Raw genomic sequence first — 23,851 nt, forward strand, 5'->3', positions numbered from 1 at the left:
CTATCGATATCCTGCGGTAACCTCTGACAGCCCTCCACGCTATCCACAACACCCCCCAGCCTTTGTACCATCAGCAAATTTACTGACCCATCCCTGCACTTCCTCACCCAGGTCATTTATAAAAATCATGAAGAGAAAGGGGTCCCAGAACAGATCTAATGCTCTACCTTCATCAACTTGTTTAGTCACATCCTCAATAAATTCAATCAGGCTCGTAAGGCATGACCTGCCTTTGACAAAGCTGTGCTGACTATTCCTAATCATATTATGGCTCTCCAAATATTCATAAATCCTGCCTCTCAGGATCCTTTTCATCAACTTACCAACCACTGAAGTAAGACTTACTGGTCTATAATTTCCTGGGCTATCTCTACTCCCTTTCTTGAATAAGGGAACAACATCTGCCACCCTCCAATCCTCCGGAACCTCCCCCGTTCCCATTCATGATGCAAAGATCATTGCCAGAGGCTCAGCAATCTCCTCCCTCACCTCCCACATTAGCCTTGGGTATATCTCATCCGGTCCCGGCAACTTATCCAACTTGATGCTTTCCAAAAGCACCAGCACATCCTCTTTCTTAATATCTACATGCTCAAGCTTTTCAGTCTGCTGCAAGTCTGCACTACAATCACCAAGATCCTTTTCCATAGTGAATACTGAAGCAAAGTATTCATTAAGTACCTCTGCTATTTCCTCCGGTTCCATACACACTTTTCCACTGTCACACTTGATTGGTCCTATTCTCTCATGTCTTATCCTCTTGCTTTTCACTTACTTGTAGAATGCCTTGGGGTTTTCTTTTATCCTGCCCGCCAAGGCCTTCTCATGGCCCCTTCTGGCTCTCCTAATTTCATTCTTAAGCTCCTTCCTGCTAACCTTATAAATTCTAGATTGGCTCTTCCTTCAGAGGTGCTGACATGTGATTATCACCAGCTTTTGCTGCACCCAGATATGCCTTTCATTGGAAATGAAAGCCTACTGACTCAGTATTAATCACTCACAGCATCGCATTCAGAAGTAGGGACATTATGTTGTACTTATATAAGTCATCGGGAAGCTGCACTTGGATAATTATGTACAGTTTTGGTCATCCTGTTATAGGAATGACAGTGTCAAGCTGGAGAGAGTGCAGAAGAGATTTATAAAGATGCTACATTGACAAGAGGGTCTGAGTTATAGGGAGAGGTTGGCCACTCTGGAACATTACCCCTTGGAGAGTAAGAGAATCAGGGGTGACCTGACAAAAATTTATACAATCGTGAAGGGTGTGGATAAGGTCGTAGCCTTTTCCCCAGGTTTAGGGGATCTAAGAGTGAGGGCACATAATTCAAGTTAGGAGAGAGATTTATAAGTGACCTGAGAGATCAGAGTGTAGTGAGTAACAGGAATGAATGTCTACAGTAAGCAGTCGAGGGAGATATAATTGCAATCAATAAATCATGGGGTAGCGTGGTAGCATAGTGGTTAGCACAACACTTTACTGTACACGTGGTCTGGGTTCTGTTCCCGCTGCCACCTGTAAGGAGTTTGTATTTTCTCCCCGTGATCCAGTGAGTTCCCTCTGTCTGCTCTGGTTTCCTCCCACGGTCCAGACGTACCGGTTGGTAGGTTAACTTAGGATAGGTTTAAATTGGGGGATTGCTGGGCAGTGTGGCTCAAAGGGCCTATATCACACTGTATGTCAATCAATAAATAAATAGTATAGTTCCCCTGGACCAGCAGGGCCACAGGACCAGTTTCCGTCCTGTATTACTTTATAACTGTAATATCAAAGGTGGCAATCTTGAAACACTAGACTAAACAAGTTGAAGCAGAATGGTAATGGGATCAGAAGAAACCTTATCACCACAAATCATATGGAAAAGCCTTCTTAAGTATATTTCTTTGAAATAAATTCTTTACCAAATACATGCACACATGTTATAGGTTCTTAATGAACTGAACACATAAATGTGATTTTTTTAAAAATAGCATCCATAAATATCATTACTACCTGAATTTTCAGTTTGATGAATTGTTACCTGTTTTCAATACAGACTAGTCAAATTGGAAATCTAATGGAATTATTCACCACCCATTTTCCACAAGTTACACCCAGTTTTATGGCCAACTGGAAAGTTTCTACTTTGTGTATGTTAAGACTTGTATTTAGTAACAGTCACATCAAACCATAAAATATTTTATGCAAACACTTTAATTGCAGAATGCTGGTGCAATTGTGTCATTTCCCATACAAAACAAAATGAATCATCAGAAGGTGTTGGTTGAGAGAGGAATGTTTGCTGGTGCTCCTGAGAACTCCCAAATTGGTGATTACCACGGGGCATTTACCATTCACCCGAATTCAAGGAAGTAGGTAAATAAGGTTCTGCTGCAGCTTCTCAACTGAGATTAATACCTCTGAAAGAGGTACAGTATTGGTACAGTACTGGAACAATCAAAAATCATGGAAATTTATAGTCCAGGAAGCTATAAATAAATTTCCACTTTGTATTTCTCTCTTTATAGTTAAATACTCACTGGGGTACTTCAAATGCAACAGGGATTCTGCCTCAATTTGTGAATTCCATGTGCCTGTTTTAATCTCTAGTCCGAGGAAAAATAGATCATACCTATTTGCCTTATCTCGGTGTCATTTTTATGTAGCCAATTATTATCTCCTCTGCCTCCACTTTTCCAAACAGTAGCTATGACCGTCTTCCATCTACTTTCTCTCCCCAGGCTATAAATGCATCAGTTATGTTAACTGCTGAACCCTATGTGGAGCACTCACATTCTTTGTAACTGCATGGTGAAAGAGAGGTGCCTGAGATGTTCTAGCAATGATTGAGGTAGTGTAGGAGGACCTGGAAATCACTTCTGATCATATTGCCATGTTAAAACAGGTTGTGAGCATTGCCAATCCGGTTTGTGGGTGACTTCAACTTCCCTAATTTTGATTAGCACCTCCTCAGTGCAAAAGGTTTAGATGGGGTGGAATTTGTTGGGTGTATCCAGAAAGGACTTCTGACACAATATGTACACAGGCTGACTAGAGGAGAGGCCATGCTGGATCTGGTTCTAGGCAGTAAACCTGGTAGCAGTGGATAAGCATTTCGGAGATGATTACTACCATAGCCTTGGACAGGGATAAGAATCAGTATGGAGAAGTATTTATACTTTATACTTTATTGTCGCCAAACAATTGGTACTAGAACGTACAATCATCACAGCGATATTTGATTCTGCACTTCACACTCCCTGGATTACAAATATTAAATATTAAAGATATTAAAAATAATTAAAATTAGTAAGTATTAAAAATTTAAATTATAAATCATAAATAGAAAGTAGAAAAATGGTAAGTAAGATAGTGCAAAAAAACCAAGAGGCAGGTCCGGATATTTGGAGGGTACGGCCCAGATCCGGGTCAGGATCCATTCAGCGGTCTTATCACAGTTGGAAAGAAGCTGTTCCCAAATCTGGCCATACGAGTCTTCAAGCTCCTGAACCTTCTCCCGGAGGGAAGAGGGACGAAAAGTCTGTTGGCTGGGTGGGTCATGTCCTTGATTATCCTGGCAACACTGCTCCGACAGCGTGCGGTATAAAGTGAGTCCACGGATGGAAGATTGATTTGTGTGATGTGCTGCACCGTGTTCACATTCTTCTGCAGCTTCTTTCAGTCTTGGACAGAACAACTTCCATACCAGGTTGTGATGCACCCTAGAAGAATGCTTTCTACGGTGCATCTATAAAAATTAGTGAGGGTTTTAGGGGACAGGTCAAATTTCTTTAGTTTTCTCAGTAAGTAAAGGCGCTGGTGGGCCTTCTTGGCCTTGAACTCTGCTTGGTTGGACCAAGTCAGGTCATTTGTGATATTGACCCCAGGGAACTTAAAGCTTTTGACCTGTTCCACTTGCGCACCACCGATGTAAATTGGGTCGTGCAGTCCGCTACTCCTTCTGAAGTCAACAACCAATTCCTTTGCCTTGCTGACGTTGAGGGATAGGTTATTGTCTTCGCACCATGCCACCAGGTTCTTAATTTCCTCTCTGTACTCAAACTCATTATTACTTGAGTTACGGCCTACAATTGTTGTGTCATCAGCCAACTTATATATTGAGTTTGATGGAAACTTGGCTACACAATCATGGGTGTACAGTGAGTACAGCAGGGGGCTGAGTACACAGCCTTGTGGGGCACCGGTGCTCAGAGTGATTGTAGAGGAGAGCTTGTCCCCTATTTTCACAGCCTGGGTCCTGTCTGTGAGGAAGTTGAAGATCCAGTTGCAGATCTGAGTGCTAAGGCCCAGGTTCCGGAGCTTAGGAATCAATTTATTTGGAATGATGACATTAAAGGCAGAGCTGTAGTCAATGAAAAGGAGCCTTACATATGCATCTTTATTCTCCAGCTGTTCTAAGGAGGAATGTAGAGTCAGAGAGATGGCATCTGCCATTGACCTGTTGCTCCGGTAGGCGAATTGCAAAGCGTTGAGGTTGACTGGTAGGCTGTGGTTGATGTGTGCCATAACCAATCGCTCAAAGCACCTCATAGTAATTGATGTCAGAGCCACGGTTCGATAGTCATTCAGGTATGCCACCTTGCTGTTCTTCGGCACTGGGATTATCGTTGCCTTCTTAAAACACGAGGGGATCTTAGACTGAAGCAAGGAGCAGTTGAAGATGTCAGCAAACACTCCAGCTAGCTCACTTGCACAGGCCTGGAGAACCCGTCCTGGGATGCCATCTGGGCCCATCGCCTTCCTTGGATTTATCTTCAGGAAGGCCCTTCTAACGTCTTCCTCGGTGACGATGAATCTCGATGCCAGCAGGTCCGGTTCATTGGAGGAGGGTGAATTATGTTGTTATTTAGTATATATCCAGAATGGATGTACTAAGGGAAAAGCACAACAAAATGTGGAGGTTGTTTAGGGAGCACTTGCATGGGGCATGGGGTTCTGGATAGATTTGTCCAATTGAAGCAGGAGAAAATGGTAGAGTGAAGGAACTATGGATGACAAGAAATGTAGAACATCTAGCTGAGAAGGAAAGAGCATACTTAAGATTTAGAAAGCAAGGATCAGACATGGCTCTAAAGAGCTACAAGGTAGCCAGGAAAGAGCTTAAGAATGGACTTAGGAGAGCCAGAAGGGGAGTACGAGAAGGCCTTGGCAAGTGAGATTAAGGTGTCCTACATGTGCAAAAAGAACAGGAGGAAGACAAGTGTGAGCATAGGACTGATCAGAGATAAAAGAAGAAATGTGTTTGGAGGTAGAGGAGGTGGGGATGTCGTTAATGAATACTTTGCTTCAGTACTCAGCAGTGAGAGCGAGCTTGATGAATGTGAAGTCAGCATAGAGGAGACTGTTATTGAGGAAGATGATGACTTTAGAAAAGAGGATAGACTGGAACTTTTGAAGAATATGATCAATAAGTCCCTCAAATGGCATGTACCCCAGATTTACTATGAAAACAGGGAAGAGATTGCTGTGTCTTTGACAATGATCCTTGCATCTTCACTGGCCAGACTGGTACCAGATGATTGAAAGGTGACAAATGTTATTTTCTTTGTTCAAGAAAGGTAATAGGGATAACCTGTGGAATTATAGACCATCGAGTCTTATGTCAGTGGAGGGAAAACTATTTGAGAGGATTCTTAAAGACAGGTTTGATGAGCTTTTGGAGAAATATAGTTTGATTAAGTATAGTCAGTGTGGCTTTGTGAGAAGCACAAAACTGAGGTTATTTTTCTTGTGGGCATACTTAATTTATCCATAATTAAATAATAACCACAATAGAATCAGCGAAAGATTACACCAACCTGGCTGTTCAACCAGCATGCAAAAGTCAACGAACTGTGCAAATGCAAAAGAATAATAATAATAAGCAATAAATATTTAGAACATGAGATGAAGAGTCTTTGAAAGTGAGTCCAAAGGTTGTGGAACAGTTCAGTGATGGGGCAAGTGAAGTTAAGATGGTACCAGCAAATAATTCTTCCCCAGGTGACATCTTTCAGATAGTCCAGGGATCTGCTTATTTCACTTCTTCTACATCTTCTTTTTATCTTAAATATGTTTCTGGAACTGCTTGAGCCTGTGACTCACAGTTTGGAGATTGATTGAGTGATCTAATGCTCTGTTGTCTCCAAGAAAGTTCCAGGAGGGGAGAGCGAGCATGAGTGCAAGTGGCCTTGAGGCGAAAAAGCTCAGAGCCCATGATTGACTCCATTTCTCTGTGATTAAAGCGTCGAGGAAGATTGAAACATGGAGGCAAATGTGGAGGAGAGCAAGTGTTCGGTGCTGACTGCCAGCCTCTTGCCACTGTGATGATCTCTTGCTGCTGCTGGATAAGGCGTCCATGTGCGATGGATCGCGGAAGGCCTCCGTGTTCAAGTGGTTGCTCTCCTCGATGCTGTTGGAGGATGTTACCAAAGTTCTGCGATTTATGGATTTGACTGTGGACTAGAGCTTAAACCTACTGTATTTCAAATTGGTCTCTTACAATTCTATGTTTTATTTTGCATTGAGTGTTTTCACCGGCTCTTATTGCCGATTGGAGTGATTTGTAAGTTTTTTGTGTGCGAGGGAGGCCGTTAGGGACTTGGGGTTTGCTGTTCTTGTTGCCGTTTTCTGTGTGGAGTGATCTGTTAGTTTTTTAGTGCAAGGGAGAGTGTTGGGGGTTTGGGGTTTGCGAGATTTGTTCTTTTTGTCGGTAGAGGTTTGTTAATATTTTTCTTTGAATAACTTCATATTGCTTTCCTGTTTTCTTACTATGTGCACTGCTTCATCAGCTGTAATGTGCTTTGGTACTTTCTATAAATGCAAATGGTTCTGTTCAAATACAAGTTATTTCTGACTTAATGTCAAATCACTAAAAACATGGAGCTGAGAGTATTAAGAAAATTTGGAAGTGAGATGGAAATAGAAACTAACACAGTTAAGCCTATTACAGAGGATAAGAATAGAATATTTTGTTGAAGGAACCCAACAGGATATAGTGTATGGTGAGTTAATAAGCAGGTAGGAAAATACCCTGAGCAAAAGTATTTTAAGATAAACCAGAGGAGTTGATTTACAGCAAAGGCAACAAAATGACTAAAGTAGATATTCAAAAAATGTCAGCAAAAAATAGACAGTGGACCCATATGTGCAAATAAATGCTGTTCTCAATAGTTTTGGTCTGAAGTTAGTCAGTGATCATAACATTGTAGTTACAGCAATGCAAGTGTTATTTTCAGAAAAAAGATGCCTTGTGGCCAGGTCCAGTGACTATCGGCGTTACAGGTTAATGGTGAATATGAGCCTGTATTTGTGGAATGGTAGCTGCTCAAGAAAGTCAAGCAAAACGAGAAGAAAATGATAGACATGAATAAGTTTATAACAATAATATTTCTGTTACCTGGCTCAACCTCTTGGCACTGTAGATAAGTGGCCTGATGTTTATTCTCTGCCTGTGATTAACCAATAGACCATCTTAAATGGTTTATTAATTATACAGTGCCTGAGACTGAGTCATGCTACAGCATCAACAAAGCTTCCTATTAGTCATGTCTGTAAACCTTGATAGGCTTTGCCTGGCAAGCACTGACTACAGGGCCACAGAACTGCTAAAAATATGTTACATTATTTATTAGAGGAGTGACAAAGGAGTAGATGGTGCTTAATTTGGATGATTAATAACCACTTTCATCACAAAGCTGTAACTGAAGCTAGTCCTTCCCACTTGTTTTGTAGCCAGACAGTTAGCCCAAATCTTTGCTCATCAGCAACTCTTCTCTGAGATGGTGATGGATGACGCTTTTTTTCTCCAGTCTTTACTTCCTTTGTTCATCTTTAGCAGTAAAGGTATCTCAAATTCTCTCCTTAAGTCATTCTGTCTCTCTTTCTACCAAAACCTTTCTGCAAACCTACCTCAGTTTTTGGTTGCATTTCGAAGAAGGCATGTTTTTTTTGGGGGAAGAACAATCATAAGACTAAACCCACCCGAGATTCATTAACTCAGAGCTCTGATTCAGCAGAGGGGAAGATGGAAAGCTTTAAAATTACCCTCCCCTCCAACACCATATTTAACTGGTAATTGGACCTGTACAAGAGAGACGGGTTACACTTGAACTACAGGGGGACCAATATCCTTTCAGGGAGGTTTGTTAGTGCTATTGGGGAGGCTTTAAACTAGATTTGCAGGGGGATGGGAACCAGAGTGCCAGAGCTGACAGTGTGGCTGGGGTGAAAATAAATGATGTTAAAAGTTCAAGCAAATCTGCTAATAGAAAGGTTGTGAGTGGTGGTAAAAATCTTCTGAGGTGTATATATTTCAATGCTAGGAGTATTGCGGGGAAGGCGGATGAGTTGAGGGCATGGATTGACACGTGGAATTATGACGTTACAGCAATTAGTGAAACTTGGCTACAGGAGGGGCAGGACTGGCAGCTTAATATTCCAGGGTTCCGATATTTCAGATGTGATCGAGGCAGAGGAATGAAAGGTGGGGGAGTAGCATTGCTTGTTAGGGAAAATATTACAGCAGTGCTCAGGCAGGACAGATTAGAGGGCTTGTCTACTGAGTCCTTATGGGTGGAGCTGAGAAACAGGAAAGGTATGGCCACATTAGTGGGATTGTATTACAGACCACCCAATAGTCAACGAGAATTGGAAGAGCAAATCTGCAGAGAGATAGCAGGCAACTGCAGGAAACATGAAGTTGTGGTGGTAGGGGATTTTAATTTTCCATATATTGATTGGGACTCCCATACTGTTAGGGGTCTAGATGGTTTAGAGTTTGTAAAATGTGTTCAGGAAAGTTTTCTAAATCAATATATAGAGGGACCAACTAGAGGGGATGCAATATTGGATCTCCTGTTAGGAAACGAGTTAGGACAAGTGATGGAAGTCTGTGTAGGGGAGCACTTTGGTTCCAGTGATCATAACACCATTAGTTTCAACTTGATCATGGACAAGGATAGATCTGGTCCTAGGGTTGAGGTTCTTAACTGGAAGAAGGCCAAATTTGAAGAAATAAGAAAGGATCTAAAAAGCATGGATTGGGATAGGAAGAGTGAGTAAGGGATTTGAAAGAGCTCCAACTTTCAAATCCCTTACTCACTCTTCCTTCAGTTAGTCCTGACGAAGAGTCTTGGCCTGAAACGTCGACTGCACCTCTTCCTAGAGATGCTGCCTGGCCTGCTGCGTCCACCAGCAACTTTTATGTGTGTTGTCAGGAATACTCAGGCTACGTTGATTGAAAGTAAACCCCAACGGCTGGGAGAGAACTAGTAACATATGCACAAATGCCTTTGAGAGCTGGCTGGCGATGTCACAACTGTATGCCTGGGTGCTAGAACCTGTGTGAAATTCAATTAGAGCTTTTTAGTATGACCCACTGTTTCTGCAGCAGCATGGTATTACATAAGAAAACCTAATACCCCTTTTTTTCAAATGGTACTGTTAAATTTTGCAATAGTTTTGAAGTTTTCTCAAATGGCATTAGGATGACAGACATCAGTTTTTTTAACAGCCAAAAGCAGGTGAATTATTAGTGGTCCTTAAAGTGATAAAAGGTAATGCATTATTTCAGGACCAGGAGGCAGAATCAAATTGCTGGGGGGATAGACAATTGTAGGGATGCTGCATTGAATAAGGAAGCTAGCTAGAGTAGAGAAGTGCAGGTCTAAGTAAGTGAGAACCATTTACCCACCTTAGCCACTTCCTCCCTCAGGGCAGACTTAGGATATGAGCTGAGAAGTGTATTTGAGGGTGAGAGGATGAAAGAATTAGGGAAACAGTCAGATAAAAAAACTTCCTTGATTATAATCATAGATTTATGGAGACTACAAAATGAGGAACAAATATTTCAGAATAAATGTTCTTCTGAGGGAGAGGTTTGAGGAGTGTAGTGAAATATGACAAAAATGTGCAAGAGGATTTGGGGTGAACGCTGTTACTGAGGCTGGGATTCACTTCAAGCAGTTCAAGGGAGGATGGTGGTTTTCCATTCTCATGATGAGTCTTAAGATTAGGTTTAAGACCCTGTAAACAGTGAACTCATTAAATGAATGTCTCTTATGCAGGCCATATAATGTCCACTATAAGATTCACTAGGGAGGAACAAGGTTGGCCGGGTTTCACTAACTAGGAACTTCAGAAGCAAGAGTAGGCCAGTAGTCCCATGAAGCCTGCTCTCCCTTTTGATATGATCTTGGCTAATCCAACTTTGTCCTCATCACTACATTCTCCTTCTCTTCCCGTACTCCTTGATGTCCTTGTATTCTGACTGTCTTTTAGCCCCTATTCTTGAATGCAAAATGACCGAAAGAGGAAGTAAAGGCTCCATTGGTAACAAAAGGGTTTAGGCAAATGGTTGGGCTTTTAGTATGTTGCTGTAGGGGAATCCTGAATAATTTCAGAGCAATTGAAGGATGCAGTTCTAATGTGGGCAAGTGAGATTAGTGTAGATGGTCAAAATGCTTGGTTCAAACATGGTGGCTGAATGGCCTTTTTCTGTGCTTTGAAAATCTGATTCCATGAGCTGGTGCTCAGCTCTTTGTATCAGTGAAGAGATTTAGTGAGGCATATATGAAAGGAAAATTGGTTCCTTTAGATGTTATTTCAGTAAGCAAAACCATTTCAAACCCATTTTTCTTTAATTAAAGTCTAAAAAAGTTGAGGACATGAAAACAGTAAGCTACGTATTGATGCAGAGCAGCGCCATCTGCTGGTGCATCTAGACAACAAATGATTCGATTAATGCAACACACATCAAAGTTGCTGGTGAACGCAGCAGGCCAGGCAGCATCTGTAGGAAGAGGTGCAGTCGACGTTTCAGGCCGAGACCCTTCGTCAGGACTAACTGAAGGAAGAGTGAGTAAGGGATTTGAAAGTTGGAAGGGGAGGGGGAGATCCAAAATGATAGGAGAAGACAGGAGGGGGAGGGATGGAGCCAAGAGCTGGACAGGTGATAGGCAAAAGGGGATACGAGAGGATCATGGGACAGGAGGTCCGGGAAGAAAGACGGGGGGGGGGACCCAGAGGATGGGCAAGAGGTATATTCAGAGGGACAGAGGGAGAAAAAGGAGAGTGAGAGAAAGAATGTGTGCATAAAAATAAGTAACAGATGGGGTACGAGGGGGAGGTGGGGCCTAGCGGAAGTTAGAGAAGTCGATGTTCATGCCATCAGGTTGGAGGCTACCCAGATGGAATATAAGGTGTTGTTCCTCCAACCTGAGTGTGGCTTCATCTTTACAGTAGAGGAGGCCGTGGATAGACATGTCAGAATGGGAATGGGATGTGGAATTAAAATGTGTGGCCACTGGGAGATCCTGCTTTCTCTGGCGGACAGAGCGTAGATGTTCAGCAAAGCGGTCTCCCAGTCTGCGTCGGGTCTCACCAATATATAAAAGGCCACATCGGGAGCACCGGACGCAGTATATCACCCCAGTCGACTCACAGGTGAAGTGTTGCCTCACCTGGAAGGACTGTTTGGGGCCCTGAATGGTGGTAAGGGAGGAAGTGTAAGGGCATGTGTAGCACTTGTTCCGCTTACACGGATAAGTGCCAGGAGGGAGATCAGTGGGGAGGGATGGGGGGACGAATGGACAAGGGAGTTGTGTAGGGAGCGATCCCTGCGGAATGCAGAGGCGGGGGGAGGGAACGATGTGCTTAGTGGTGGGATCCCGTTGGAAGTGGCGGAAGTTACGGAGAATAATATGTTGGACCCGGAGGCTGGTGGGGTGGTAGGTGAGGACCAGGGGAACCCTATTCCTAGTGGGGTGGCGGGAGGGTGGAGTGAGAGCAGATGTACGTGAAATGGGGGAGATGCGTTTAAGAGCAGAGTTGATAGTGGAGGAAGGGAAGCCCCTTTCTTTAAAAAATGAAGACATCTTCCTTGTCCTAGAATGAAAAGCCTCATCCTGAGAGCAGATGCGGCGGAGACGGAGGAATTGCGAGAAGGGGATGGCGTTTTTGCAAGAGACAGGCTGAGAAGAGGAATAGTCCAGATAGCTGTGAGAGTCAGTAGGCTTATAGTAGACATCAGTGGATAAGCTGTCTCCAGAGACAGAGACAGAAAGATCTAGAAAGGGGAAGGAGGTGTCGGAAATGGACCAGGTAAACTTGAGGGCAGGGTGAAAGTTGGAGGCAAAGTTAATAAAGTCAACGAGTTCTGCATGCGTGCAGGAAGCAGCACCAATGCAGTCGTCGATGTAGCGAAGGAAAAGTGGGGGACAGATACCAGAATAGGCACGGAACATAGATTGTTCCACAAACCCAACAAAAAGGCAGGCATAGCTAGGACCCATACGGGTGCCCATAGCTACACCTTTAGTTTGGAGGAAGTGGGAGGAGCCAAAGGAGAAATTTTTAAGAGTAAGGACTAATTCCGCTAGACGGAGCAGAGTGGTGGTAGAGGGGAACTGATTAGGTCTGGAATCCAAAAAGAAGCGTAGAGCTTTGAGACCTTTCTGATGGGGGATGGAAGTATATAGGGACCGGACATCCATGGTGAAAATAAAGCGGTGAGGGCCAGGGAACTTAAAATCATCGAAAAGTTTAAGAGCGTGAGAAGTGTCACAAACATAGGTCGGAAGGGATTGAACAAGGGGTGATAAAACAGTGTCGAGGTATGCAGAAATGAGTTCGGTGGGGCAGGAGCAAGCTGAGACAATAGGTCGGCCAGGACAGGCAGGTTTGTGGATCTTGCGTAGGAGGTAGAAACGGGAAGTGCGGGGTGTGGGAACTATAAGGTTGGTAGCCGTGGATGGGAGATCCCCTGAGCGGATAAAGTCGGAGATTCGATTAATGAACAGGATTAATAAAAAAACAACGCACGACCAATAAGAATAAGACAGCTTGTTCCTGCAGATTTTGTCAATATATTTTTACACACACTTCATTAATTTTTTAAATTGTTCCCGATGTGATATTTGCTTTCCTCCCTCAGCCTCTATTCTCAGCATTTACTCAAACTCAGTGAATATGCCTCCATCTGAGTGTAGACTTGCCTTTTCTCTCTAAATATCTCTCGACATGCAAACTCGCACCCATATTTGCAGCCACCATATGCTGACAATATATTTGAGGCCACCAGGTCTTGCTGATCCACATGAATTTGCTGCTCTCGTAATCAATATCACTGATGGGCAATCTTTTATCTTTTTCTTTTAATACTTTACATGATTATTCCCTTTCTCAACACTACTTCTGGCTCTGGAAACGAAATCCCGAGAATCCCTACAGCTACATTTTCAAATTTACTGCACATTTTTTTTTTAACAAAAGGTGTAATTTCCAGACTGAAAGTGTCTGGTATTCTCAAAGTTGATAAATGGTTGTGTTGTATATGTGTTAAATGTTTCAGTAAAATGTTTCACTTCTAACATTGTCAGCATTGTTTCTAAGTCATAACACCCAACTAGTGGGCCCATTATACAGAGGATCATGAACAGAGCATGAGTGGAATGCTGGTGTAACAATGAGCAATAGACTTCATAGTGTCACTGATGGACTTTGCTTATGTTGCAGAACACTGCAAGTTTGGATGACTTTGAAAGAACAAAAACACTTGGTACAGGGTCCTTTGGCAGAGTGATGCTGGTGAAACACAAAGCTACAAAGCAGTATTATGCAATGAAGATACTGGAGAAACATAAGGTGAATTGATTGAATTTACTTTGTTTCATTATCTCAAAGAACTGGAGCATTTATAGCCAGGGAGATTTCAGTTTAATGGTCTGTATGTTCATCCAGTGTCTCCACTAACAAACAAACGCTATTGTTAGGTTGAGGTCATTAGTAACGCAGGCACAATTCATATCAAAAGAATCTCCAAATAAATTGTGGAGACAAAGTAGAATAATCAGTTTTTTGTGAATTGGATTCACAGACATTAGAAACTACAAGTGCTCTACACGCTCATGGGCCAATAATTTTATTTTACTCTTCAAGGAGTTAAAGATAACTCCTAAGAATAGACCATAACCTACCATTCATCCACAAATACCAGTTATTGTGTTCTTCAAATAATTCTTTTTATCCAGCTTCATATTGGGAGCAATTATTACATACTTGTTTATTTACTGGGACCATTGCATTGCAGCAGCGTAAGTGCACGAAGGTCTCAAAGTTAGCTCAGTATCCTGTCATTGGTCTGGTTTAGTTAGAAAAGGTGTAAGAGACATGCTTATCTGTTAAGTTGTCTGCCTGGTGAGAAATCAGAGCTTTAGAAGATTTCCTCTGCTACACTTCTCAGAGAAATGACATTGAGTCTTTTGTTAAGTTGTTCTTTTGATATATATATCATGTAATTGGCAGTGTACATGATAAGTATTGATATTAGCATGAAATTGAGGAGCAGAGCAGTTTCTGTACTTTCTCACGCTCCGTGTCCGGTATAAAACTGAATACCAACACTGAGAAAGGCATAACTGAAAAAGAACGTGTTCATAATTGACGGATAGGCAGGTGAGAGGATCAGTAAGACAAAATGAGGAAAGTATAAAGGAAAAAAGAATGCTGAAGTACTGAGGGATTGTGCTAGACCATAAGACATAGGAGTGGAATTAGGCTGTTTGGCCCATCAGTGGATCTGGGGTTGAGAGGGTAAACAGCTTTAACTTCCTCGGCATCCACATCACCGAAAACCTCACATGGTCTGTACACCAGCTGTCTGGTGAAAAAGGCACAGCCGCGCCTGTTTCATCTCAGACAGTGAAGTTTGGTATGGGCCCCCAAATCCTAAGAACTTTCTACAGGGGCACAATTGAGAGCATTCTGACTGGCTGCATCACTGCCTGGTGTGGGAACTCTACCTCCCTTAATCGCAGGACTCTGCAGAGAGTGGTGCGGACAGCCCAGTGTATCTGTAGTTGTGAACTTCTCATGATTCACGACATTTACAAAGACAGGTGTGTAAAAAGGGCCCGTAGGATCACTGGGGATTCGAGTCACCCCGACCACAATCTATGCCAGCTGCTACCATCCAGGAAACGGTACCGCAGCATAAAAGGCACAACCAACAGGCTCCGGGACAGCTTCTTCCACCAGGCCATCAGACTGATTAACTCACGCTGATTTGAGTGTACTGTATATTACATTGACTGTTCTATTTATTATAAATTATTATAAATTACTATGATTGCACGTTACACATTTAGATGGAGATGTAACGTAAAGATTTTTACCCCTCATTATGTAAAGGATGTAAGAAATAAAGTCAATTCAATTCGAGTCTGCTCTGCCGTTTCATCATGGCTGATTCACTTCCTTCTCAGCCCCGTCTCCTACCTTCTCCCTGTGTCCCTCCATGCCCTGACTAATCAAGAATATATCAACCTCTGCCTTAAATATACCCAATGACTTGGCTTCCACAGCCAACTGTGACAATGAATTCCAAAGATTCACCACCCTCTGACTAAAAAAAAATCCCTTTATTTTGAGGCTGTGTCCGCTGGTCTTAGACTCCCCCTCCATCCTCTCAAATCTACTTTATCGAGGCCTTTCGGCATTCCATAGGTTTCAATGAGATCTCCTCATTCTTCTGAATTCCAGTGAGCTAGATGATGAATTACAAAGCAAGCTTCCAAGATTGTGCAGAATTGAGTTGATTCTGTGTACACAATGGAGCATTGTGCTTTGCATTTTAAAATTATTGGAAAATAGTTGTATTTACTTCATGCTGTACTGAAAATGAAAGCGCATGACCTAGGTTTGAGCTATATAACTGCGTGTAATTTTCATTAAAGCACTTCAGTAGCAAGTAGATTCATCACAACAAGATGGGAAATTGCATTTGGGGAGGAATGTGTGAGGTTTTATGAGGATTGACTGTGCAGTATACAGGAAACAGACTGACTGATACAGTATATACATCTCCAGGCCTGTCTCCATCTCTTTTGGCTGAAGTAGGAATTCCTACTTCTCATAGCAAATTGTAATGAATTCTCAAACAGATCCAAGGTTCAAAACACGGCATAAATTCACATACGACTTATTCATGATCTAAATATGGGGCATACATACATAAAGCTGTTTCGAATGTATGTTATATAAACACAGACATCCTAAAGGCCATGAACAGGCATAGATTTTTTTTAACATGACAGGAAGCCAAAGTGATTTGCCCCAATAATGTAAATTTTCTGTATAAAAAAAAGGAAGATTTAAGAGACCCATGGTGTTGGTAGTTGTGTTCTTAAGAGTCCAATTCAGCATTTAATTTATTATTTTATATAAACTTGATGTAATTTATAGTTTTTATTGCTATATATTGTAGTGTACCTCTGCTGCAAAATTCACAACATACGCCTGTGATATTAAACCTGCTTGTGATATACGTGCAGTCGGATGACAATAGTTTGTCATTCATGCCTAGAGCTGAGTTTTAATAGAATTGGAATAAAATAGCTCAAAAGGTTATCTGCCAAATGGATATGCTCGTCTGCCCAGCTACGCTGTCTTCTGATCTGGTAAATGAGGTAGGGAGTGCATTTTTCCCCTCATAAACTTATCACATCTAAATATAGCAGAAATAGTTCTGTTTTATAGCTAATCTGGTCTTTGCTTTTCTTTGTCACCAAGGTGGTAAAACTGAAACAGATCGAGCACACGCTCAATGAGAAAAGGATTCTACAGGCTGTCAAGTTCCCTTTTCTGGTGCAACTGGTATTTTCATTCAAGGTGGGTGTTGAGTGTTACGTGGAAACCACGCTGCTTTCCTAATTCTCTTTTGTGCTGATAAATTTAGGCTTCTGTGGGATGACAGTTGGAATAAACAAAGGGACGAGAACAATTACAATGGAGGACTGCTACAAAGGCCTTCAGACATGCTCAGGTTTCCATGGTACTGAAGAAAGGAATAGAGAAATTACCATGTGATAAGAAGAAATAGAGTCCCATTCACACTGAAATCATTTCAATCATTTACTACAATGATTTAAATATTTTTACAATTACAGTGATTGATATTAATGCTCCCTTTAATTTGTAATGACCAGTGTGCGCAAAAATCTTGTGCTGTGCAATTTTTTTGCCCAGTGACAACAACATGTACGCACTAAATAACTTCTTCTATAAAAACAGTATAAATAAGCCAGTTCTAAAATTTGCAAACAAATCATTGCAAACTCTACGTTGTCAACACCGTCCGCATCAGAAACCAGAAAAGGAAATGTGATTATATATGATCTTGAAACTTACTTAACACATCAATGAAGCCGAGGATGACAACCTTTTGTACACAGTTTAAATTCCTTTGTGCACTAGTAGCAAAAGATGTGTGCGCGCACACCTTAGAGGGAACATTAATTGTCGTGCTTTTACACTAACACCAATTATAAGCCAGTTGTATTCCACAAGCAATAATAAATAGATTTATTGGTTGGTTACAGAATATTGACCAGCCACTTGTTTTTCTATGTTTTTCTTCAAGTGATTATAACCATATAACCATACAACAATTACAGCACGGAAACAGGCCTAGCAGAAGTGATTATGATCACGTTGCACTATCAGAGTGCATTGGTTTAATATCTCTTCTGTCCTGCAGAATCTATAACAGTAATTTAAGGAGATAAAAATTAGATACCAGAAATCTGAAGTGTTGCCAAACTGAGTTTGACTCAAAGCCACTTAGGTTATTGGGAAGGAACTTGATGAGGGGGATTGATTTTCAGTGGTATCTTAAGGGAGGAGGGATGAGAGAGATGAGAATTTAGAACCTAAGCTACTTAAGACAAGGATCTCTTTTGTTGTGTGGTTAAGCATAGGTGATTTACAAATAAAGAGCAATTGGAATTGCATAACTACTTAAAAGAGTTGCTAGGTTGCAACTCTTTTGAGAATAAGTAGAAAGAGGTAGAGGGAAAAATACATTTGAAAGCAAGAATAATAATTTTTAAATTGCCTCAAATCATACTGTAGCTAAGTATGACATTAAGAACTTGGTTAGATCTCATGCAGTAAAGCATGTTTGTAGGTACTTTACAGCAAAGATAGTCTATAAATACCTGGCCATAAAATTTAATCCAGTAATATTGTTTTATTTACTTTCTACTTTACATTGGATGAATCACACTAACAATCAATTATAGGTGAAATCAAGCCATTTGCAAAGTTGGAGTAGGCATTTATGGTTGAGATTCCCATTGCATACAAACCTTCCTCCTTGGATCATATCATACAAAATTTTTCACCATTGTGGAATGTCCATTTCTCCCCATGTCGTATGGAGCTTTGGACTCCAAATTATGGTAGTTGTGGAACTGTCTCACTTCAAGAAGGAGCACACTGCATTAGTTTGTTGCTTTTCTTGTTAATTAAAAAGGACATTTTGCTGATGTTGGGAAATATGAATAGGCAACATCCCAATCAACTACAGACCTGTAAAACATCTTCAGAAGTGTAAAGGGTGTGCTACAATGGATTATGTGTCTTTTTCCAGCTCTTCCAGTAGCTGCTGAGGCTTTCATTCCATGGGTGTGTAAGAGTGGTGATACTGATTGCACAAATCCAATGTTGGAGGCAGGTCCCATATCTCAGGTCAAGAAGTACGGCCATGCCCTCCAACACAGAGCCTATTTCCACTGAATTGTCATTTCACGTATGGACTGTCCTCTTCGTGGAGCTAGCAATCACTTTGGCTCGCAACGCCCACACCCCAGGATCTCTGCTGACTCTCCCAATTTGCTGCTTAGTGCTGCGTCAGAGAATTCATCTAGACATTGGACTGTGGAGAAAGATCTGGTTCATCTTGGCTTCACTGAAGAACAAGTAGATTTGTGGGCTCTTGTCATTTGCCAGTATAATATGGCAGCCATAGTGCTCACGGTTTCATGCCTTTGAATCAGCCTTGTTGAGAAAACATCCCTATCCTGTCACTCACCTGAGTCCTTTAGGACAGTATAGATATGATGATGTTTGCTCTGGCAAACTCCCAGATTTGGTTCCCTATTCTTGATGTCAGTCTGCAGTGCACCATGCCTGGTAAGAAATAGGAGCAGGAGTCAGCCATCTGGCCCATCAAACTTGTTCAGCTCTTTAATAATATCATGCCTGATCTGGCCATGGATTTAGATACACATACTTGCCTTTTCGCCAAAACTCTAATTCCCCTGCTATGCAAAAATCAATCTAACTGTATCTTTCTGATACATACTGCTTCTCTAGCAGAGAATTCCACAGATTCATTACTCTCTAGGATAAACAGTTTCTCCTAATTTCTATCTAGAATCTATTGCTTCAGATGTTGAGGCTATGCTCCCTATTTCTAGTCTCACTCACTAGTGGGAACAAGTTTTCCTGCCTCTGTCTTACCTATCCCTTTCATAATTATATATGTTTCTATAAGATCCTCTCTCATCCCTCTGATATGATCTGTTCAGTCCATGTGGTGCTAAGTCTGACGTGATGCTGCACCACATATCCAACTTGCAAAAGGGGACAAATTAAAGTTAAAAGTTCAAAGTACACTTTTAGTATGTATATATTATACAGCCTTGAGGTTCATCTCCTCACAGACAACCACGAAACAAAGAAACCCTAAAGAACCTATATGAAGAAGAAGGCTATCAAACACCCAATCTGCAGAAAAGAAAAACATCATGCCTATCAAAAAGGAACCCATTTAAAAACAAAACACTGGACATCCTATGTGCAGAGGAATAAAACACCATGCAAATAGTAACTGCAAGCAACTAGTGCTCTGAACTGGTCCACAAAGAGAGTCCCAAATCACACAAATGGTAAGAAAAAGCAAATAGCACTTGGACCATGAACTGCAGAGACCCAGAAAGTAAGTCGCTGAAGTGAGTGAAGCCCGTCCAGGAGCTGATGGCGGCAAGGCAGCAACTGCTCCTGAACCTGGTAGTGTGGGACCAAAGAATCCTGCACCTCCCACTCAACAGTATTAGCGAGAAGAGAGGGAGACTGATCAAACACAGGTAGATATTGCTGAACGTCTGTTTGTTTTCCGCTCTCATTCTTGATGATTTTAATCAGCACAGAGTAATGGAGCCGACCACAGGTTTGTTTTCCGCTATCAGGCCTCAACGCATCGTTCAGCCCCAGCAATGACCACCCTGGCCGTACCTGCACTTTTGAAGAGTCTAGTTCTCCAATTCCCCCAGGAGATTATAAAAGTGCCAGTTTGTTATGTAGGGTCAAAAGTATATCCTTAAAAGAGAAAGTTCAGAAGAAGTACATCAAGTATCTAGCAGTTTTCTGAGCTGTCTGCAAAATTTCACTGTTGGTCACTGGCACCATCTTGCTGACAAGTACTCGGATTAAATGAAATGGATATATTCTATGAATCTATAAAAGCTATGTCCAAACAATTAAAGCATCTGGCTAAATGTGTCCCTGCCCATGTCCTTAGATCCTCTACAGATCAGCTGACGGGGGTATTTGTAGACATTTTTAACTACTCTGTACTTCAATTTGAGGTTCCTACCTGCTTTAAGAACACCACCACCATCTCAGTATCCCTAAAAACATAAGGTTTTAATGTCTTAATGACTACCGCCTAGTGTTACTGTCATCCACCATCATGAAATGCTCTGTGAAGATAGTTATGGAAATTCAACTATTGCTGAAACAGGTCCATGGTGGGACTATCTCCCTGGCCCTACATATAAATCTCCGGAGCATTTAGATTATGTGGATACTGTCAGACTACTCTTTATTGACTCTATCCTTGGCTTCAATACTATATTTCCAAATAAACTCCTCTCCCAAGCCTGGGACTCAATACTCCTCTGAATCCTTGACACATCCTGACCAACAGACCACGATTAGTAAGGATAGACAGCAATACCTCCACCATAATCATTCTCGACACCGGTGCCCCACTGGGCTGCATTCTCAGCTCCCTACTTTCCACCCTATACACTCATGACTGCATGGCCAGATTCTGCTCTCACTCCATCCACAGATGACACCACTCCAGTCGAACATATCTTGAATAATTGAGTCAGATTACAGGAAAGTGAAAGGAAACCTGTCATGATAACAACCTTTGCCTCAGTGTCAACAACATGACAGAGCCGGTCATTGATTTTAAGTATTGGGACAATGCACAAACTACTGTTTACATTAGTGGTGCTGACTTGGAGATGGCTTGGGGTTCATGTTCCCGGGAATAAACATCACTAATAGCTGACCTGGTCCAACCACATAAACACCATGGCCAAGAAAGTTCATCAGAACCTCTACTTCCTCAAAAGCAAAGTCCCTGTTGACTCCCACCAATTTTTATCAATGCACCACAGAAAGCATCCTAGACAGATGCATCACAGGTTGGTATGACAACCGTATTGCGTGAGATTATAAGAAATTGCAGAGAGTTGTGGGCACAGCTCATCACATCATGGAAAGCCAGCTTACTCTCTGTGGACCATGTCTTTACATCTTTCTGCCTCAGTAAAATAGTCAATATAATCAAAGATGCCTCCCATTGGGCAGAGGGTACAAAAGCCTCAGGGTACCACAGCTTCAGCCCCACTGTTATAAGACTATTAAACAGACTTCTTATATGATACGATGCAGTGGATGGGGTACAACAGCAGAAGACACAAACACACACTCAGGGGACCACTTTATTATGTATAGGAGGTACTAAAAGTAGCCAGCGTGTATATACTGTCTTCTGTTATTGACTTTCTCTTGCACTGCCTTGTGCGATGATTTGATCAAATAATCTGTATACTTTGGAGTATTGTAATACGTACAAAATGCTGGAGGAACTCAGCTGGCCAGGCAGCATTTACAGAAAAGAGTAAACAGTTGCCATTTTACTCCTTTCCATAGATACTGACTGGCCTGCTGAATTCCTGCAGCATTTTGTGTGTATTACTTCGATTTCCAGCATCTGCAGATCTTCTCCTGTTTGTGACTTGGAGTATTGTCTTCAGTTCTGTTTGCTTCATTATAAGGATGTGGAAGCTTTAGAGAGAGTATACTGAAATTTATCAGGATTCTGCCTATGAGGAAAGGTTGAACAAGCTAGTTTGCTTCTCTTTGGAGCGAAGGAGGATGAGAGCTTAATTATTTATTACTTAAAGATACAGTTTGTAGCAGGCTCAAAGGGCCCAGTGAGCTGAGCTGCACTGCCCAGCAACCCACCTATTTAACCCTAGCCTAATCGCACGATAATTTACAATCACCAATTAATGTTACTAACTGGTAAGTCTTTGAACTGTGGGAGGAAATCAGAGCCCCCGAAGGAAACCCAGGCGGTAACAGGGAGAACACCCAAACTCCTCGCAGGCGGCCCTGGAATTGTACTCGGAAATCCAATGCCCTAATCAACTGCTGTGCTATAATGGCACCTTGACTTGATGGAGGTGTTGAAGATGAAACCCCATTTTACAGGGCACCTCAGGAAATGCAGCTCATCAGCTCATTAGCCCCTCGCTAACTGCCACTGGGCTCTGCAGTAAAGAAACCACCCTTTTACAGGCTCCATACATCTAGGGTGTATACGACTTTGGTCCTGCCAAGCCCATGAGGTTGGGATGTCTCACCCACCCACAGCCCGCTTTGTGTGAATGCTGTGTGATTTACTGTTTACTGCCTCCTGTGATGGGCTGTTGGAAAAAAATAATAATGCACACAATTATAAAGAAAGTATATTTATGAATGCTAACCAAAGAGTTAATAAAGAAAAGAAAAAAAAACACAAAAAGGGCTCATTATAATTAAGCAATCAAATGTGCACTTAAGTTGGAGCTCATCTTGAGGTTGTCTGTAACTCGCACTGGACCCTAAGTCTGCGTGAAAACACACACCACCTCCTGAATGTCAGTCGAAATCCATCACGAACAAACAGGCTCTCCCACGGAGTACTGGTCCTTCCTCCTTGAAGCCATTCATCTACACGAAGCGCCTTGTGCCACTGGGAAGGCATCCTCAGCCATCTTCCCTCCTGTCTTCTCCCAGCTCCCACCTCCACCTACACCACTGTCCCTCACAAAAAACCTCTCCAGCGTTCTCTAGAACCTTCTCCCAATTCCACCATCCTGATTGGCCGACACCACATTCCTAAATTGAACAATAAAGCCCTTTATCTCAGCACAAACCCAAACAGGCTGAAAGCAGAATGGACTGCTCTTTCAGAACTGCTAAAATGAAATACATACAGCATGCCAGTAAAAAATCTTAACCAGGGTGTTACAAAGATAATAGGCAGAATAGATAGAGTGGACAGTCAGTGTCTTTTTCCCATGTGAAAATGGCAATACAAGAAGGCATAATTTTAAGATGATTGGAGGAAAGTACAGGGGTGATGAAAGAGGTAGTATTTTCCCTCCACACAGAGAGTGGTGGGTGCATAGAATGTGCTGATAGAGTGGTGGTAGAGGCAGATACATTACGGACATTTAAGGGGTTCTTAGATAGGCACGCGGATGAAAGAAAACTGGAGGGTTATGTGGGAGGGAAGTGTTAGACTGATCTTGGAGTAAGTTGAAAGGTCAGCACAATATATTGGACTGAAGGGCCTGTACTGTGATGATACTGTTCTATATAAAAATAATAAATCTACATATTTATCAGTTTACCCCACCCTTTAATCCCAAAGTGTGCATGTAGCAGCAAACTGAAAGGTAACAGAGTTGGTGCTTGAAATATCGGGTGAAATATTAAAGACTGATACGCACCAGGAGACCAGTCAAAGCTGATCTGCCTGAGCATAAGTTTGGAACTGTTTTTATTCTTAGTTGACAAGATTACCAGTAAAACAACATCTTAATGACTGAATTGTGGCTACTTGAATTAAGTAGCGGAATAGGTTCTGATTACAGAATAAAATGATTATTGACAGCCCTAGCAGTAAATTCAATTTCCTATTACAATAATGGATGTATGCTATAACATAATTAGTTAAGT

The 23,851-nt window shown here is 41.9% G+C and overlaps 1 protein-coding gene across 3 annotated transcripts in view; it reads left to right on the plus strand.

The window, feature by feature from the left end:
- The window catches only part of LOC140191299 (cAMP-dependent protein kinase catalytic subunit alpha-like), a 221,446-nt gene that overhangs the window by 160,707 nt on the left and 36,888 nt on the right, over positions 1 to 23,851 (plus strand). For all 3 annotated transcript variants that reach the window (XM_072248576.1, XM_072248575.1, XM_072248577.1), the window contains exons 3-4: positions 13,496 to 13,624; positions 16,550 to 16,648. In XM_072248576.1, the coding sequence (XP_072104677.1) occupies positions 13,496 to 13,624; positions 16,550 to 16,648 (228 nt within the window). The remainder of the gene's footprint in view (positions 1 to 13,495; positions 13,625 to 16,549; positions 16,649 to 23,851) is intronic.

Source organism: Mobula birostris, chromosome 32 (genome assembly GCF_030028105.1).
Source record: "Mobula birostris isolate sMobBir1 chromosome 32, sMobBir1.hap1, whole genome shotgun sequence".
NCBI classification, from domain to species: domain Eukaryota; kingdom Metazoa; phylum Chordata; class Chondrichthyes; order Myliobatiformes; family Myliobatidae; genus Mobula; species Mobula birostris.